At 32.5% G+C, this 18,580-nt stretch overlaps 2 protein-coding genes across 2 annotated transcripts; both read right to left on the bottom strand.

Annotated features, from left to right (window-relative positions):
• Positions 1 to 7,780: 7,780 nt before the first annotated feature.
• Positions 7,781 to 13,085, bottom strand: LOC129874391 (chaperonin 60 subunit alpha 2, chloroplastic-like). Its single transcript, XM_055949673.1, has 9 exons — positions 12,963 to 13,085; positions 12,676 to 12,850; positions 11,495 to 11,616; positions 11,193 to 11,400; positions 10,942 to 11,087; positions 10,305 to 10,611; positions 9,510 to 9,760; positions 9,020 to 9,220; positions 7,781 to 8,699 (listed from the first exon to the last, which is right to left on the bottom strand). Exons 1-9 carry the CDS (start codon positions 13,014 to 13,016, stop codon positions 8,412 to 8,414), a joined length of 1,752 nt encoding a protein of 583 aa, XP_055805648.1. The 5' UTR covers positions 13,017 to 13,085; the 3' UTR covers positions 7,781 to 8,411.
• A 761-nt stretch (positions 13,086 to 13,846) lies between these two features.
• Positions 13,847 to 18,111, bottom strand: LOC129874742 (glycine cleavage system H protein 2, mitochondrial). The gene is made up of 3 exons (XM_055950088.1): positions 17,822 to 18,111; positions 15,603 to 15,862; positions 13,847 to 14,319 (listed from the first exon to the last, which is right to left on the bottom strand). Exons 1-3 carry the CDS (start codon positions 17,895 to 17,897, stop codon positions 14,191 to 14,193), a joined length of 465 nt encoding a protein of 154 aa, XP_055806063.1. The 5' UTR covers positions 17,898 to 18,111; the 3' UTR covers positions 13,847 to 14,190.
• Between the last annotated feature and the right edge of the window lie 469 nt (positions 18,112 to 18,580).

An 18,580-nucleotide genomic window follows, 5' to 3' on the forward strand; every position in this document is an offset into this window, starting at 1 on the left:
TATCTCTCTTGTACTTCAATTATTGCTTTATTTTCTTATACTTATTGTTCTTTTTTTAGAGTGCTTCGTCATATTTTCTACAATATTTTGTCATGATTTTTTTGATATGTTTTTCCTTGAAGCGAGAATATATTGAAAATAACTTTTTTACTTCTCAAAGTAGAAATTAATAAAATTTGCATACACTTAACTTTCTCCAGACTGCACTTATGCATGGAATTACACTATTGTAATTGGTATAGTATGGATTTTGAGTTCTAACTAATGTGAATTTTCATCATGTAAGGTCTATTAAAGAAAATAATGTCTTTTATCATATTTTTTTATTATGTTAAAATTTAAACCTGAAATATCTGATTAACGATTAAAAAAAATTCTATTCATTCCATCAAGTATTTAATGGTCATTTATTTGTGTTGGTTTAGGCTTTGTAACATTCACAACCTGACACAAATTGTCTCTTCTTTTTTTTATTCTTCTTATTTAGGAGGATGGGGTGAGATGTGATATTTAAGTTAACCAACCAAAGTTTTAATAAACTACATGAGCAAGCAGTGATAACTATTAAAGGTGGCTCTCATTGTATATTGCCTACATAATTATCTAATCAATCTAACAACATAATGGTAGTTATAATTTCAAAATCCAAAGTACTATGATTAATGACTATCTGTATTTCTTAATTATACATATTTTATAGAAAGATTGATTAAACCATGTGCTAAAAGCTACAAAATGGCACTCTTCTTTGCCTAGAATTGATTTGATTAAGTTAGTTCCTCTTGAAGCTGTAATAAAATATTACTAATATATAGTAATTGTCAGTTGTCACCATGAATTTCTTCTTAGGGTGCATGTTCGCGAAAATATTTTCTAGAAAATCAGTTATTTTTTTAACTTATTTTCTTATATTCGATATATAAGAAAAATAATTATATAATATCTTTTAAATAGTTGTATATAATTTAAAAAAATATATAGGGTGAAGTAAAAATGAGGTGTGTTGAAAAGCGTGAAACTTGTTTTTCCTACGTCCACTAAGAAATTCATTTTTTTCTAGATTAAAAAATTCTCAAAATTTTTGACTAATCGAATATTTAAAAAACAAATGGAAAACATTTTTCAAAAAGGTTTCCATCCATACCAAACACGCCCTTAATATACACTACTTTATCCATCAAGGAAGAAATCACAACTTACACACACACAAAAAAAAAAAAGAATCATTTGTTTAAAAAGATTTATCTTTTAATTAGAATATTATAAATTAGAGGATAGAGTACCAATTATCAGTGAGAAATTTTTAATCAAATCATATATATTTCGGAAAAAAGGGCCTAAAACATCCTAGAATTATTGAAAATGATACAAAAATGTCTTTCATCCATCTACTGAGCCTAAAATGCCCTTAACATCCACATTTAGGTCCAAATAACATTTTCTTTAATGAAAAGGGGCATTTTGGGCCCAATAAATGGATGAAGAGCATTTTTGTTCCATTTCCAATAGTTCGAGGGCATTTTAGGCCCTTTTAACAGAATTTTAATTAAATTATTTTTTTAAACATGTAGCGGCCATCTATTAATTACAATTTAATTATTTAAAATTAATTATAAATTAAAATTTACTTAACTGAACTTTAATTAAATAATTTAAATAATTTTTTTAAACACGTGACAGTCATCTATTAGATACAATTTAATTATTTAAGATTAATTATAAACCAAAATTTATTTAACAAAATTTTAATTATAGAAAAGGGCTTAAAAGGCCCTCGAACTATTGGAAATGGTACAAAAATGTCCATCATCCATTTATTGGGCCTAAAATATCATTTTTCATTGAAGAAAAGGTTATTTTTGGACCTAAAGGTAGATGTTAAGAGTATTTTAGGCCCAGTAAATAAATAAAGGATATCTTTGTACCATTTCTAATAATTCTAGGACGTTTTAGGTCTTTTTCCATATATAATTTACCAAATTGAGTTGTAAAGGGCATAAACTTTATATTATGTTCATAGAATATGGGATTATACCAAGTGTTGAGTCATTTCTATGCATTTAGCTCATTATTAATTTTTACACAAAAGCTAAAAAGAAAAAAAAAGTCATGCAGTGTCAGCATGATAACTTAATAGAGTCGTTACATTAAAATCTACGAAATTTGGTTCTTTAGTTTATTTATTTATTTTTACTAAAAAATCTAATAAACTAAAAACAAAAGTCATGCTTCACTTTTTATAATAATTAAAAAAGAAAAAGGAAGATAAAGCAAATTATTACGTGGGTGATGGTATAATAAATTCAAAGGAAATTAAATAAATCTCTGCGTATTTTAGAAGATTTGTTTTCATAAAAATCCATTTTTGTGGAAGACATACTTAGCTTTTACATTAAGCTTGCATCATTACAAATTTTCTTTTTCTTTTTTTTTTCCCTTTTATTTTAGTTCCCACTATAGTCATATGATTTTTGTTTGTAAAAATAATAATTAAAAAAAACATGAACAGAGAATTTTATTTTATTTTTTTACAGAAAAATATAATTTGAAGTGTGAAGTAAATGATACGTAATAATAGTGCCATATGATGTCAAAGAAAAATGATAACTAAGATAATAGAGTTAATAAAGATGTTATTATTAGGTTATAGACTTCTTAGTTGGCTGATAGCTAATTAGAGAAAAATCCTTACTTTAAAACTTGTCATACACCGGCATCAGACGAATTTATCTGAATTCATAAAATATGAAAAACAAACTTCAATTTCTTTTTACGAAATATGTTATATTTATTTCAAACCTATAATTGTAAAATCACAAATGAATACAATATAAAATCCTTAAATATTTAACTCACGAAATTTAAATTTTGAATCCGACTCTAATATCATATCCTAGCTACTTAGTTTCATAACCTCCAATTTTTCTAAGGACGGATCTAGGAAATTGCAGGGTTTTCATCCAAACTTCCTCAACAAAAAATTACACGCTATATAAGGTTATTTTTATTTTATTTATTTTTATATATATGTATATATTTTTGAATCCCCCTTGAACACAAGACTAGAAGAATGGTAAGTGGTTTATGATTTCAAAATTTACCTAGAGGTTTCAATTCAAACTTCATGCATAACATTTTTATTTTTCGAACCCCTTTAATGAAAATTCTACATTCGTCACTGCTCCAAAGTAGTATTTTTTCTGCGTGAATCAAAATTTAATCGGGGCATCCACCTGAGAGCTTTTTAAGTAAAATTTTATAAAACACAACTGGATATGAGACGGATAGAGTTATGCACAACTCGTTTAAATATGACTCGGATGCAAGTTGAAAATACTCCCTCAGTTTCATATTATTGGACCATGGCACACCCCTTAAGAAAACTTTAACTAGAGTTGTATTTTACTAAATAACTTTATTAATGATGTTTTGAAACTCTAAATTTGATTACTACTATCTTATGTAGCTATTTAATACTAATATAGAAAAAAGGTAAAAAAAAATTCTTTTAATTTTCTAAATGGGTAAGTAAAAAATACAATATTTATTTGTAAAATAAGGACCAAATAAAATCAAACAGAGGAAGTATGTAATTAAAACAACAAACCAAATAAAGAAGTGAAAAAATGGTTTTAAGTATAATGTGAGAAAAAATGTGACAAATACACAAAATGCCTCCAAAGTTAGCTTTTCAAGACCTTCTTGATTAGTGCACTATTTATATTTTAAAATGTGTATTGTTTACTACAAAATTGCTGTGTAATTTTTTTTTGGAAATACAAATAATACATAAAACGCATATATAAAATGCGATTTAAGTTCATAAGTTACATGAGCTATCAAACGGATTGGTAGTGGCATTGGGCTTAGGTGCGGAGCTAAGTAGGGTTTTTTTTTTTTTTTTTTTTTTTTTATGGGAACAGACCCTACACGAGGCTCCCACCTCTCGTGCACAGTCAGGGGTTGAGCAGCACCCCCAAGCCTTAACATAAATAATCAAAATAAAATACAAGGAGGGGGACATAAACCTTACCTCCGATCCTATGGTGGTTCATAAGTCGGCTAACCTATTAAGGTCGGCTAACTCATCCCCGATACAAAAAGAGACTAACTATAACTAGAAAGCATTAAACCTGTGAGAGGACTCCTCTCGGTACAAATCAACTAAGAAAGCATAAATGAGGGAGACTCTCCCCTTCCATGAGAATACAAGAAAGTAGTCTACACTAGTCCTATTCAAGAACAAGTATACGAACCTTCTATCTCGCATGGGTTGGGGAAATTCTTTTCATCTTTGCTCTTTTTAGACATGTCGTACCAAGTAGGTCCAAGGAAAGTTGCAGCAACACCAATCGTAGCCAAGTTGGGAAAATTAGAGATAAACATGTTCAAGAAGGTTGTTTTATCCTTTTTAATCTTCTTCTCCTGAAGCTTGCCATTCCTATCTTGTCTAGCTTTATGTAGCCCTTGGTTTCTTGTGGAAGTTGTTGAAGGTTGTAGAAGTGTTGTGTATTATCAAGTGTATGGCTGTACTTAGATAATGTATCAGCTGGAAAATTTGCTTCCCGAAAAACATGTTTGCATTGGAAGTATTCTAGCAGTTGGACCAGTTGTTGGAGTTCATTAACGTAGTTTTGAATGTTCCAGGGTGGTTTGATGTCCAGATTCAGCCACTTGATCACAAATTCCGAATCTACTTCCAATATTACTCTATTATAACCATGTTGAATGCACCAATTAATGCCAACACTGGTTGTCTGCACTTCCGCTTGATTATTTGTTCCAACTCCCAAAGGAGAGGCAAAAGCATATATCAAATTACCCTTATGATCCCTTACTATGCCTCCTGCTCCTATCTTTCCTGGGTTGCCTATGGCACTCCCATCAGTGTTAAGTTTAACTATGTTAGGGGGGGTTTGAGCCATTTAACCTGGGTTACTTTTATGTCATGCTTACAGTTTTCTATCCAAATAATTAGATCTTTCCAAGCTGGTGGCCATTGGATATATGGAAAAACTGTGGTAATAAGCATGTATATTTCTTTGATTATATTGAACTTCACCCTAGTAGTACTAGATTTCTTTCCTCCATATTTACTTGCACACCTGTTCTTCCAGACATTCCAGCAAATAAATATAGGGAGGGCTTGCAACATGAGTTTATGTACAGCATTGTTTGGTTTGTAGGTCCACCATCTCATCAAGATGTCTCTAATGGAGTTGTGGTCCTGCCTGATTCCCCCCAGTTAGAGAAATATGTCCAGATGTGTTTAGCAAAGCTTCCAGAGACAAATATGTGATCTATGTTGTCCAAACCAGGCTTGTAGCAGCATGAGCACTCTGCAGTTTCTCTCCCCAAAGAAATCAGTTTATCATTGGTTGGCAGTTTGTGTCTCAATGCTCTCCAAAGCAAGAATGAAGCCTTGAAAGGGATGTTAGTATGCCATGTCATCTTATCTATCAATGTCTTGTTTTTTTTCTTTCTCACATTTTTCCAAGCTGATTTACAAGTGAAATTTCCATGTGATTGCAGCTTCCATTGAGCTTGCTAAGTAGGGTTGAAGGTATTCAAAATAATCATCTTCAATAAAAAATTACATTATTTATATATTTGATTAAAAAAAATTTATTGTGTATATAATAGATTATACACCCTCTATTCACTTTTACTTATTCACTATTTCAATTTGATTTTTATTTTTACTTGTCACTTTTAACATATCAAGAAAAAAATATTAGTGCACTATTTATATTTTAAAATGTGTATTGTTTACTACAAAATTGCTAGATTGTGTAATTTTTTTGGAAATACAAACAATACATAAAAGGAAAAATTACTTGATTGAGTGTTTTTTAAAAATTAATTACTGATTTTAGCGATATTTTTTATTTATTACCATTTATAGCAATATATAGCAATACTATGATAAATCTACATTTGTATTAAAAGTGAATTATGCATACAATATAAATGTATTATAAGTGTTTTAAAATATATATTATGTTTGTGTAGTAAGAAACTAACATAATGTATTATAAGTCTATTAAAGTATGTGATAAATATATTATCCATCTATAAAAACTTGTATTATATATGTTTTATAAATAGTTCTCTGCAATATGTATTAAAACTGTATTATAAGTGTTCAGTGTTTTTTTTATTGCTATAAATGGTAAATATTTTCTTAATATTATATATTTATGTAAGTTTCCCTACATAAAACGCATCTGTATTGGTAGTGGCATTGGGCCCAGGGGCGAAGCTAGGTAAGGTTAAATGGGTTCAAAACAATTATCGTTAATAAAATTACATTGTTTATATATATGATTAAAAAAATTGTTGTGTATATAGCATATTATACACACCCTCTATTTATTTTTACTTGTCCACTATTTCAATTTTCTTTTTTACTTTACTCATTATTTTTAATATATCAAAAAAAATATTAGTGCACTATTTATATTTTAAAATGTGTATTGATTACTACAAAATTGCCAGATTGTGTAAAAAAATTTAGAATTACAAGCAATACATAAAACGCATTGTGAGATGCGATTTAAGTTCATAAGTTAACTGAGCTATCAAGCAGATTGGTAGTGGCATTGGGCCCCGGTTGGAGCTAGATATGGTCAAAGGGGGTCAGAAAAATTGTTTTTGTTGTGTGTATCGTAGATGTTGAATCTCTATTCTTCGTATGTTTACTTCTTCATATTTTGAACCCTTCTAGTGCAAATTTTGATTTCGCATTTGTTGCCCATTTGCAAAGTTGGATTAGACTTTAACTTTTTCACAAAATATAGATAAATTGTGTACATATCACTTGTAAGATTATATCCCCTCTGTTCACTTTTACTTATCACTTTTAACATATTAAGAAAAAATAAATTTTTTTCATGTTTTAATCTTAATATTAATTACTTATTCCCCAAATTATTTTCAAGACTTAATACTAAACATCAATTAATAAAGATTTTGTAGTAAAATAGTCATGTCAATCATTATTTTTTTAATAAATATGTCAAATATGACAATTAAAAACGATCTGAGGAGTGGTGAATATGTTGTTGTTGGTTAGGCTCTAACTTTTGTTTCACAAACATTAAAATCTCATAGGATAATGTTTTTTTAGTTTCTGAAAAAATAGGAGCTAAATTAAATGCATACTGCCATTCTAAATCTATTAAGGCCCCGAATCATTTTTTGAGATATTTAGAATTTAAATTTTAAGATTTTTTGCATTAAACTCATCTAATGTAAAAATTACGGAGTTTTACGGATTCAGTTATAATGTTTATTGAGATTTTAGTAAAAATTTTCATGTATATTTATGTTTTGTGTATAAAATCATAGTCGAAATGCTACATCCGCCCCCTCATTATTCTCCTACTTGTTAATGCATGAGATACATTAAGATGCTATAGTGAAAATTGTCAACTTGATTGAAAAATCATTTTTTTTTGGAATTTCCCCCCATATTTTCCACACAAAAAAGAGCAACATCTCTCATCGATCCTAAAGATATTTATCATTTAATTACTTTCTCTACTTTGGTTCGGTGAGTTACTTTCTCTATATAGAAGCAATTATAACATGAAAAATCAATTCTGAAGAAAATCAAATTGTTATTGTTAAATGCCGTTATAATGAATGACCGTCATAGAGTGGTTTGACTGTATTTGTTTTCCATCACAGTACTCTAGGGAAGATGAAGTTAGTTCTTGGGGAGAAAGTATATATACAGATGGTAATGATCTTAGAGTAGATAAGATTATGAGTTCAATTTGCATCACCACAGAGAAATTATTGGACATCTTAGCTTTAGTAAACAGAGACATTATCCCAAAACATGCAAAATGAAACAGAACAAAAATGATAAAAAGAGGGAGGTTTGGGGTGTACCAACTAAAAAGTAGAAACTTTGATTTAGCCCTATTCATAACATGGGATTCTGATTTCATATTCTTTCATATCAAACCTACAACAACATGCAGCTGTTTACTACTAATAGAAACTATTCTTCTTAGCTTCAAAGCATTTGGCATTGTATTCCACTGATCCCAACTACTTATAGAAACCTGAAAATGACGATCCTCTGCATGCAGGAACAAGTACTACTGAAACAAGATGGCCGTGTGCTATTGAGACCAAAACAGTACCTGTATGCTCGAGGATATCCATATTTCCTACCAAGAATCAACGATAAGAATCGAGGCTAGAAAATGCTTGTGTCCAGATGCAATTTTATCTGCAATGACATAATCTCTAGTATCAGCTGGAACCAAAGATTTCAACTCTTTCCAATGTCTCAGCCAAGTCAAAGCAGAAAAGCAGAGCTTCCTTTTACTATGACAACATCATAAATTTGAACTTCCTTGTCTAGTGCTTCAACCAAGGATTTATCTTTTATCCTTTTAAGGACTTATACCAGGAATGTGAGGAACAAGCGGCTTGGGCTCCTTGGTTTTCTCTACCATTATTGCTTGAGTAGTTAGGACTATACCAGCAACAGAGACAGCATTCTGAAGGGCACATCTTGAGACACGGCAAGGATCAATAATGCCAGAAGCAAGAAGGTCTTCATATCTTCCAGTCATGGCATTATATCCCATTTTCCAGTCAGAACCTCTAACTTTTTCCACAACTGTATCTCCATCCACTCCTGCATTTGCAGCTATTAGCTTTGCTGGTGCAAGAAGTGCCTGAAAAGAGTTGTAGACCATTGAATTCTGGAAGCTAGAAAGGTTGTTCATGAGTCCAGAAAGAGTCTTCAAAATTCACTTGTCTATACTGACTTAAGTTAGATTCTTTTTTCAAGGGAAAACATATAGGAGAACGAAAGAAGCAAAAGATAGTAGTCGGACAGCAAATAAAGCTGTACACAACAAAAAACAAGTGCATATGTTTCTTTTTCCAACTTGTAAAACGAGAAGCTACCAATACTTGATCCTTCCTTACCCTCCTCAATCAGACTAAATGCGCAAGTACATATGTTCAAATTGAAGAATGCAAAATGCCATACCATTCCTATTATGTCAGCACCGATCTGCTCATCTGGATCCTGAAAAGATTCTTTTATCAAGGGTACTTGTTCAGAAAGATGAATAAAAGTGGCACCACCACCAGGCACTATTCCTTCATCCATGGCAGCAAATGTGGCACTTTTTGCATCCTCAATTCTCAGCTTTCGGTCTTCCAGTTCTGTTTCAGTATGTGCTCCTACCTGAACTCATACAGGATCTTATCAGAGGAGATATTTTTTAAGAGAGAAACAAATATATAAGTGCAAGGATACATACATATCATTCCTAGCAATTTGAACCATTTTAATTGCTTTAGAAGTCAATTAAACATTTAAAATTTATTCACTTTTAAAATTACAGCAATCTGGAGATGAACTTGAATATATGTTAGAATATAACAGATACATCAGCAGGATAAGGTTCAAATATATTATTAATGGATGTATAGGGATGTTTGATCCAAAACATTACGCCTTAATTAATACAGACCTTCAATATGGCCACACCACCAGAGAGTTTTGCTATTCTTTGTGAAAGCTTCTCTGAGAAATATTTATTATCTGTTTCTGCAAGATCCTTCTTTATCTGCATTATTCTGGCTTGTATTTCAGCTTTTGTCGAGGGATGAGCCACGATGGTTGTAGAGTTGCTTGTTATTGTTATTTTTCGAGCAATACCAAGCTGATCGGAGGTTGCACCTTCAAGATTCAGGCCTAAGTCTCCAGAAAGAAAATCAGCACCTAATTACATTATAATGCCAGTTAGAAGTGATAATAAAGGAAATCTTGGCAGATAACTTTTGCTTGGGGCAACACTAGGTCTTGAGAAGTCAATATAGCATACAAAACTATTAATGGTTAAGGGCAAACCTCTTTTGTGAGCATTGCTAGAGCAACGTACATTACAGCTATCCTCAAGATGAGTTAAAAGTTAAAACTAATGTTCACTCACTCCACTTCAACACCTTTCTGCTTTTTTTTTATGACAAGGGAAACCCACAGCCACAACCCTTTGGGTGCGCACTGGGTAAACCCCCTGCTCCTATGCAATAAGCTCCAACTAACACAGGAGAGGTAACCCGCACTAGGCAAACCCAATGCGATGAGCTCGACCCAAAAGGCTAACCCCTTGCTTTCGCTGGCAAAGGGTTTCAAACTTGAGACCTCCAACATAGAAGTCCCAAGCCCAAACCACTGGGCCACCCCGAAGGGTTCAACACCTTTTTTGGGTTTGGGCACATGTATTACACTATTTTGATAATTCAGAATAAAGTATTTGGTTCACCTGTCAACATGGCAATGTCTTGTAATACAGCTTTCTTTCCATCTCGAAATCCTGGACATTGCACAACAGCAACATTGAGCATTCCTTTCATCTTGTTAATGACTAGTGTTTCTAGCACTTGCTTTGAAATGTCCTCAGCAAAAATCAGCAGTGGCACACTCAGCTGAGTGGCCTTCTCTAGCAAAGGAACAATTTCTTTAACACTAGATATCTTTTGATCGGTTACCAGAACTTTGGCATTTTCAAACTCTACTATAGATTTGTTGGGATTGTTGATGAAATGGGGTGACATGTACCCCTTGTCAATCTGTAGGAAAAGAATGCCTGAATACAAATCAAGAAAATAATGAAAACAAATGGAAGAAAAAGAATTTTACATATGAAGTGGTGAAATTAGCTTAAGAATATAAATGGATAACTAGCGGTTAATTCAATGTCTTAGTAGAACTATAATCCAGCAACTAAAGTTCTTATGGCACTTTGTTTGATCTTTCAAATTTGCTTCAAACCTGAAAGTCTTGGAAAAGTTCAGGAGGGATCATGTTTTACCTGATATCTTACTTCTCAGTACAGTATGATTAATTACAATTTTGTGAAATTGAAGTCAAAAAGTAACACTTTGAAGAGCAGATATTACCTTCATTCCTTCTTCAACCATGATTGAGGTTTCAGCTGATGAGGAAGACTCAACACATATCACTCCATCAGGACCAATCTTCTTAATTGCCTCAGCAATCAAACAGCCAATGAACTCATCATTTCCAGCTGATATTGAAGCTATGGCTGCAAATAGTAAGAAGAGAGAGAGAGAGAGATCAAATTCTTAAATATTTTGAAGTGAATGAGAAATTTTCTGGGTTGAATAATATAAAGAATAAAGCAAGTTACCTTTTATATCATCATTTCCTCTAACAGGATGGCTTTTCTTCTTCAAAGTTTTGACCAGCTCTCTTACTGTCTGCTCCATACCTTTCTTCATAGATACAGGGTTAGCCCCAAAATCAACAGCTAACAACCCAGCTTTGATCATCTCACGAGCCAAAACAATTGCAGTAGTTGTACCGTCACCAGCTAACCTGTTGGTCTTAGTTGCAACCTGCACCAGATAAACATTATTTTCCAAGATTAAGAGTTTCTCAAATACTATTCAACAACCAAAATCAAGCGCAGTGTCAGGCTCAAATAATAACCTCCTGGATAAGTGTCGCTCCAGCATTTTCAATTGTATCTGGAAGTTCTATGGCTTGAGCTATGGTAACACCATCATTAATTATTTTTAGCCCCCCGGATTCAGAGAGAACTACGTTGCGCCCTGCATAATTTGTCACACAATCATCGCAGTCCAAAACAAGCAGGCAGACAATATATATGCTATGTCTAAAAACAAGTTCCTCATACATATTTGATTGATAAGCAAAAGTGCAAAACAACTTATTTCTTCTAATCATGTTTTTTGTCATAATGCTAAGCAAGTAATTTTCAAAAATCAATTTACAGAATACAATTTTTTGAGGAAAAAATTAAAGGTTTTTTTCCTGCAATTTCATGGGGTAATCTAAACAATCACTCTAATATAAATATTAGAAAAATCATGCCGTAGACATAAGATTGAACAAATATTGTGTACCTTAACCTAAAGAAAATTGCCAACAAGAAATTGTTGCATATCCTACTCTTCCAAGGGTTCTGTTTCACAAACTAAATGTCTCTCAATAAACTGTGTTCTAGGAGGAGAACTGGAGAAAAGTTTTTCTTCCCAATAATATGTTTGTATGCTCATACATTGAAAAGGAGTTCCTCTTCTTTTTAGAAGACAAGAGAAGAAGTTATTTTTTAATTTCTGTTAACCATCACAACAAATTAGTGGATCTTTTATTTTAACTTCTTTCTTATAGCCTGTTTGGCCAAGCTTTTGAGAGGCTAAAAGTGTTTAGTTTTAAAAAATGAGGTATTTAACCAAACTTTTGGGAGAAAATAAGTGCTTCTGGCGGAAACTGTTTTTCAGAAGCTAAAAAATACACTTAGAAGCACTTTTAGAAAGCCTTGACCAAACACTAATTGTCCATCAAAAGTGTTTTTTTTAAAAAAAAAATTTAATGGCCAAACACAATAAGTTTCTCACTAAAAGTATTTTTTTCAAAAAACACTTTTAGAAATAAGTGATATTAGAAGTTTGGCCAAATAGGCTATTAACCTCTCCACCTGAGTACACAGATCAAAATTAACCAACAACTTAGTTCCCCATTACCTTCATTTTTTCCATTTCCTCTAATGTCTATATATGAATTAAACTGGAAATATAGACCAATTATAAATGACATAAGAAAACAAGTCTTACAGAATTTCAAAGAAGCATGAAAACCCATTATACCTCTAGGTCCTAAAGTGACAGAAACAGCATCAGCCAGCTTATTGATACCAGAAAGTAAAGCTTTTCTGCATTCTCTATCAAAAGCTATTCTTTTTGGGCCAGCTCTCAACACCATCACTTTCTTCTTCCCTAAACTTTGCCTCAATCCCCAAGAATTACCCTTTCCTTTTTCTTCCTGAAAATTAAAGTAATTAAACAAAAAAAATATTAGAAAACATCAGCTAAAAACAACAACTTTAACACTTTTATCAAAGGCTAAAGAATTGACTGTATTGTGAGAAAGTTACCTGGAAGGAGAGCTTTAAAGAAGAGTATAAAGGTGAAAAGATTGAGAGGGACATCTTGTAAGGAGAGGGGGTGGGGTGGGGGATGAGGTTTTGCAGACTCTGGAGGTTTTAGGGATGAAGAGGGGAGATGAAAGAGCTAAAACCTTACTCTGGCCAGGTTAGAGAAAATGACAAAAATGGTACCTTATGTCTGGATAAATATAAAATGATCCTCTAAGTATACTTTTTAATCAGTTGCGTCCTTCATATTTTCAAAAGTGAATATTTTATTTTATTTCTTTTACTACGAGGTGGGTAGTTTATCTGGGGCGGATGCCTAAATAATTAACAATTTTTTAGTGGTTAGATCCAACGAGTTTGTAGAAAAAAATTACCTAGAAATATCATGAAAGTACAAATAAATGACAAAAACTATACTTCTAAATTTCTAAATGTACGTTTTTAAAATTTCTTTTTTACTCATAATTTTCATCAGTCTTCTCTTCTCGTTAGAGTTTGTCAAATATTTCGATTAATTATTTTGATAAATTTATAGGATCAAAACTGCTCAGATATATATTAAATAAGAAATAAAAATTACCTGAATTTCTAATACTAGCTTTGTTGGATCAGTTATTTTTTGAAAAAAAATTGAATTTTATTGAAATCCCACGTCCCAATGTTACAATTTTTTTAATGTTCCTAAGGTGGCAAGTTCACTGTAAATTTTTCACCATTTTTTTCTAGTGACTTATCGAGTTGGTTATCAATTTATAATCTCACGTAACTAATAAATACACAAGTCATGAAAAATATTTTATGCAGAATAAAAAATAGAATAACTACTGCATGAATAACAAAACTTTGTATAACTCTAACCAACAACAAAACAACCCCTAAAAGACTTGCTTAAAGGTGATCTAAATGGACATTGTTAAAAGCACCATTCAACATTAATGCCACATTGAGGAAAACCATATACCACATTCAACTTTGACTTGAAAATATTGTGAAGGGTGTTTGGGAAAAAAACTTGAATTTAACCTATAGATGAAATTCAACATTCAAAACACTGAATTATTAGTTAGCAAAGAAAGAGAAGAACTGCAGGGTAAACAATTGTTGTATCAAAGACCAAATAGCACTACTACTATCCAGCTTCCGGGGCTTAGGAATGAAGCCTCTTTATGCATTGTGAAAAATTCCTGCAGGAAATGGTATTCTTGCTCAACTTCGGTGAGGTTGCAAATCAGTGCTTCGCGTCTTCCTCGTCACAAAACTTGGTATACTGGTCAGGGTCCATCAATGATTTGACCTCGTCGGGATTGTTCATCTCAACTTTTATAATCCATCCATCTTCATAGCAGTTGGCATTGATCTAAATTTAACAAATTGCACATTTGATCACACATACCATACACGAAGTAAAGATGAAACGTGAAACATCATCATATAGCTGAACTAAATAAAGTAAAGAATGCTTGATGATTGAATTCAGCAAAAGGTCCAAATGCTAGTAAGTCACATATTCTCAAAGAAACAGTGGTCTGATTATATAAACTTGTAAGTTATAAACTCTCAAGAGGTACTAAATAAACACTTTTTTTATAGTGTTGCCTTAATAATAGATTTTAAAAGTTAATAGAGCTCAGACCTATTAGTGTAGTAGTCTCTGCAGACTCTGCTCTTTAACTTTTATGGCAGTAGTACAAGTGTAAAACAGCTTCTAAAGGACCATGTGTACAAGTGTATAATGGATATGAATCCTCATTATCCATTTCACTCATTTTGGACCATTTACATTCCCAGCTTACAATCAACTGAAGAAATTCTTGGAAAAGAATCAGAGGGGAAAAGGGGATATCATTTGCATACAATATCAGTTTATAGAGCTAAGAAAGCTTGCGACGCACTATTGATGTACACACAAGCACGTACATCTTCTTCTCATGCTAGCCCAGCACTATATATATGAGCAGGAATGCATGATAGAGATGATCACACCAATGTAGACAACAAAAACATATAGACGTGTTTGAGTAGGGTAGAGTCCCACCCAACCAATGTGGAATGGATAGGTGGTCTATTTATATGGACTAGGGCAATCCTCCCTCCTGATCTAACTTTTGGGGTTGAGTTAGGCATTCCGGGCTTAGCTCATTTCCCGTGCAGATGAATAAACCGGTATTTTTTCTTTCAGTTGCTGCCCCGGGGATAGAGGCTGAATTTGCTTTGGTAATGTTGTACACATTATAAAGAAGATTGGCCTGAGAAGGTGGATGTAACTCCCTAGTGCCATATATTTACAATATGCAAAACGGGGAGGAGTGGTGGAGTACTTTCACCAAACTGGACTGAAGATAAACCTACTTGGTCTCAGGTATAGAATAATGGAAAATATTCTCCTTACTCTGACTTGAAGCAAGTGCCCCAGAATTAACACTAAAGATCCATTCAAATGAGACATTGCAATAACATCTACCAGAATGCTAGCTTCATCATTTTATTCTAACCTATATGGCAGAAATGCAAGATAAGACTGCGTACAATAGACCCTTGTGGTCAGGCCCTTCCCCGGACCCCGCGCATAGCGGGAGCTTTAGTGCACCGAGCTGCCCTTTATATAGCTATACAATTAGATCACAGATCTATGATACTCACCAAACCAGGTTCCCCGTTGAGTTTCTCATTAAATTCCACCACCTTCCCTGAAACAGGAGAATTGATATCGCTGGTGGCCTTGACACTTTCAACAGCACCAAAACTGCCAAATTGTTCCACAGAAGCCCCAACTTCAGGAAATTCAACATAGACAACATCACCTAAATGATCCTGAGCATGATCAGTGATGCCAATTGTTGCAGAATTACCGTCAACTTTAACCCATTCATGAGATTCTGCATACTTCAAATTCTTGGGCACTGCAAAAAAAAATAAACACAAAACCATTGTCACACCGGGTCATATTCAAACAACGCTTCAAATTTTGTTTGTTACTTTTCTTCTTAAATAAATTAATTACTTTTGGATGTCCTTTAGTTTTTTATTCATTTTTACCTCAGAAAGGAGAAAGGGTGTTATTCATATATATCTGCACATCCAGTCATCCATAGGTTGTTGCTACATTATGCAAAGGGGGAACTTTTGGGTTAAGTGTTTCTATGGTTTTGTCAAAACTAAACTCTTTATAATCAGTGGATTCAGACAAAACATGGAAGTCAAATGGATCAATAGCTACACGATAGGAAGCAAAAGCACTCTAAAATTTGCATATCCATAATTCAGGGTATTGATAACATCTATGAACATAAGTTGCACATAGAAATAACCCATTATAATCATTTAGACTGAATAAATATTTCGAGCACATCTTATAAAAAAAATAAAATCATATAAACATTGTGTCCAACTTAATTGGACAATGTCAACGCATAGCAATCGGAATAGGCTATCATTAAATTCATTTTCGTTGGCGCCTTCTTATTTTTAAGGTTCAGGGAAACAAAGATACTGTATAGATTATAAGCTAGGCTCCCTACAACTCATATCTGGAAGGATCAAACATGTCCAAATCAATATAATATGGAGACTAACTTTAAGATGTCATACAATAGAATCAAACTCAACACTTAACTTATAACAACAGGCTTAGCCTGCCAACTCTATCAAGATTGTCCGCTAAGCTAATGCATCTCTACATATATTATGAACAAAATTCATACAGTACTACAAGATGCCTTCAGTTTTGCACTGCAAATATAGAGGACAGAGAAAAATACGTGGACTGGAGAATTTCACATAGTTACAAAAAATTATTCAGCTATCCTGAAAACCTTACCGAATCTGCAGTTCACAAGCAGTTACTAGAGAGGTCGGCACTTGAAGGAACAGAATAACAACTATGATGGGACATGATTCAAATTAAGAAACTTCATAGACCCCTGCTTTAGAACTTCTTTTATTTGAAATACATTAATGCAAACAAAACAAGTAGAAACATGGATGCATTTTACAGAGATGGACGTGAAAATAATTACTCTGAATTCGTTGATGCAGTGTGACATGTTACTACCATTCTCCAGAGATAGTCAAATTATAAAATGTCCAAAAATTTTGCACTCTGCCATTAAAACTAAAAAGAGCACTAGTCCTGATTGCATTACCATCTTCCAATCCTACATCGCTGATGATATCAGAAATAAGTACAAGTTCCCAAGTTATTATCAAGCCTCCGAGTTGATTTCTCGGCATTCACTCAACTAATAGTTATTATCTCTAATTTCTTTGTTGAGGAAGACTGGAATCAAGAAGGAATGTTACTTTATGAGATAATAACTATTATTTGAGTGACCATCTAAGAAATCAACCCTCAAGTCTTCATCATAAAATTCAATATGCATCTAAGGAACATATTCACAGAACAACAACAACATATATATCAATTCTCAATCAACATCTGCAAAAAGATTGACGAACACACAATACCCTACAGATTTATCAAAAAAAAAAAAATACCCAACTACAATCTTGAAACACTTCAGACTACCAAAGGTGACATATTGCATAACCAAGAATAAAGTAGAAACCCCTAACGCAATAAATCCTGGGTACACCCCATAATAATAAAAAGGTGACAGAGTACAAAATCAAAAAAAATGAAATACAAATCTATCAAGAACCCAACAAATCCTTCTGCTGATCTAAGAAATCACACAAACTCCACACCCTACTTCCAAAATCGGATCTTTAATCAAGAAAATGACAGATCAAGCAAATTCTTGAACAAAAAAATTACTACATCAACAAGATCCACATAACTCAAATCATTTGAAGAAAAGGGAAAGTGGGTAATTTCAGAAACAAGAATATAACGCCATTACCAGTGGCAAAAGCTCTGTGAAATGTTGAGATCCTGAGATATGAAGCAGCCCTTGAAGCCCACAACTTTGTCGCCATTCTCTTTTTTAGGTTTCTGCTTTGGATGTACAGTTATGCCAGCACTTGTACTATGTATTAGGGAAAAATGGAAAATAAATACTAGTACCAGTAAAGTTGTAGAAGAAAGTGGAAGCAATAAAAATAGGGAAGACAATGGTGGCTGGTGGGTCGAGGTGTCAACAAACTCATTCAGCAAAAGTTGGTGAGTGTCACTTGTAACAATTTGTTGGTAGACGATTCCATGAGGTGGGTCTTATGGAAGATATCCTGTTTCCTACCTTTTATTTATCACATTTTCTTTTGACCAATATTAATTGGGACTTTTTTTATTCTCTCATTTTAGGTTTTAACCGATATAACATACTCTCTGTTTATTTTTATTTGTCCATTATTTTTAAAAATAAACTAATTAAATATAAATTTAAATAAAATAATAAATATCGATTTTATCTATTGTATAACATCCTTTAGACAATATTATTTTTTACTATTTTTCTCTAATTATTACTTAACTATCTCTTCACTTAAAAAAATAAAATTAGCTATAGATAAAGTTCAATCAACATTTCTAAGGCTTTCATGTTTTAATATAGTATAGATATAAATATTTTTATTTTTACTTGTCCCTTTTAATATATCAACAACAAAAATAATCTCCATATTTTACTGTTAACATTAATTACTTATTTTCAAATTATTTT

Source organism: Solanum dulcamara, chromosome 11 (assembly GCF_947179165.1).
Source record: "Solanum dulcamara chromosome 11, daSolDulc1.2, whole genome shotgun sequence".
Classification (NCBI taxonomy): Eukaryota; Viridiplantae; Streptophyta; class Magnoliopsida; order Solanales; family Solanaceae; genus Solanum; species Solanum dulcamara.

Coding starts and splice junctions, on each gene's coding strand:
- LOC129874391 (XM_055949673.1), bottom strand. CDS start 13,016: ATGTCCCTCTCAATCTTTTCACCTTTATACTCTTCTTTAAAGCTCTCC. Junction 12,851..12,962: donor CTTTAAAGCTCTCCTTCCAG/GTAACTTTCTCA, acceptor TTTAATTTTCAG/GAAGAAAAAGGAAAGGGTAA. Junction 11,401..11,494: donor GAGCGACACTTATCCAGGAG/GTTATTATTTGA, acceptor TATCTGGTGCAG/GTTGCAACTAAGACCAACAG.
- LOC129874742 (XM_055950088.1), bottom strand. CDS start 17,897: ATGGCGACAAAGTTGTGGGCTTCAAGGGCTGCTTCATATCTCAGGATC. Junction 15,863..17,821: donor TCACAGAGCTTTTGCCACTG/GTAATGGCGTTA, acceptor TTTTTTTTGCAG/TGCCCAAGAATTTGAAGTAT. Junction 14,320..15,602: donor TCAACGGGGAACCTGGTTTG/GTGAGTATCATA, acceptor TGTTAAATTTAG/ATCAATGCCAACTGCTATGA.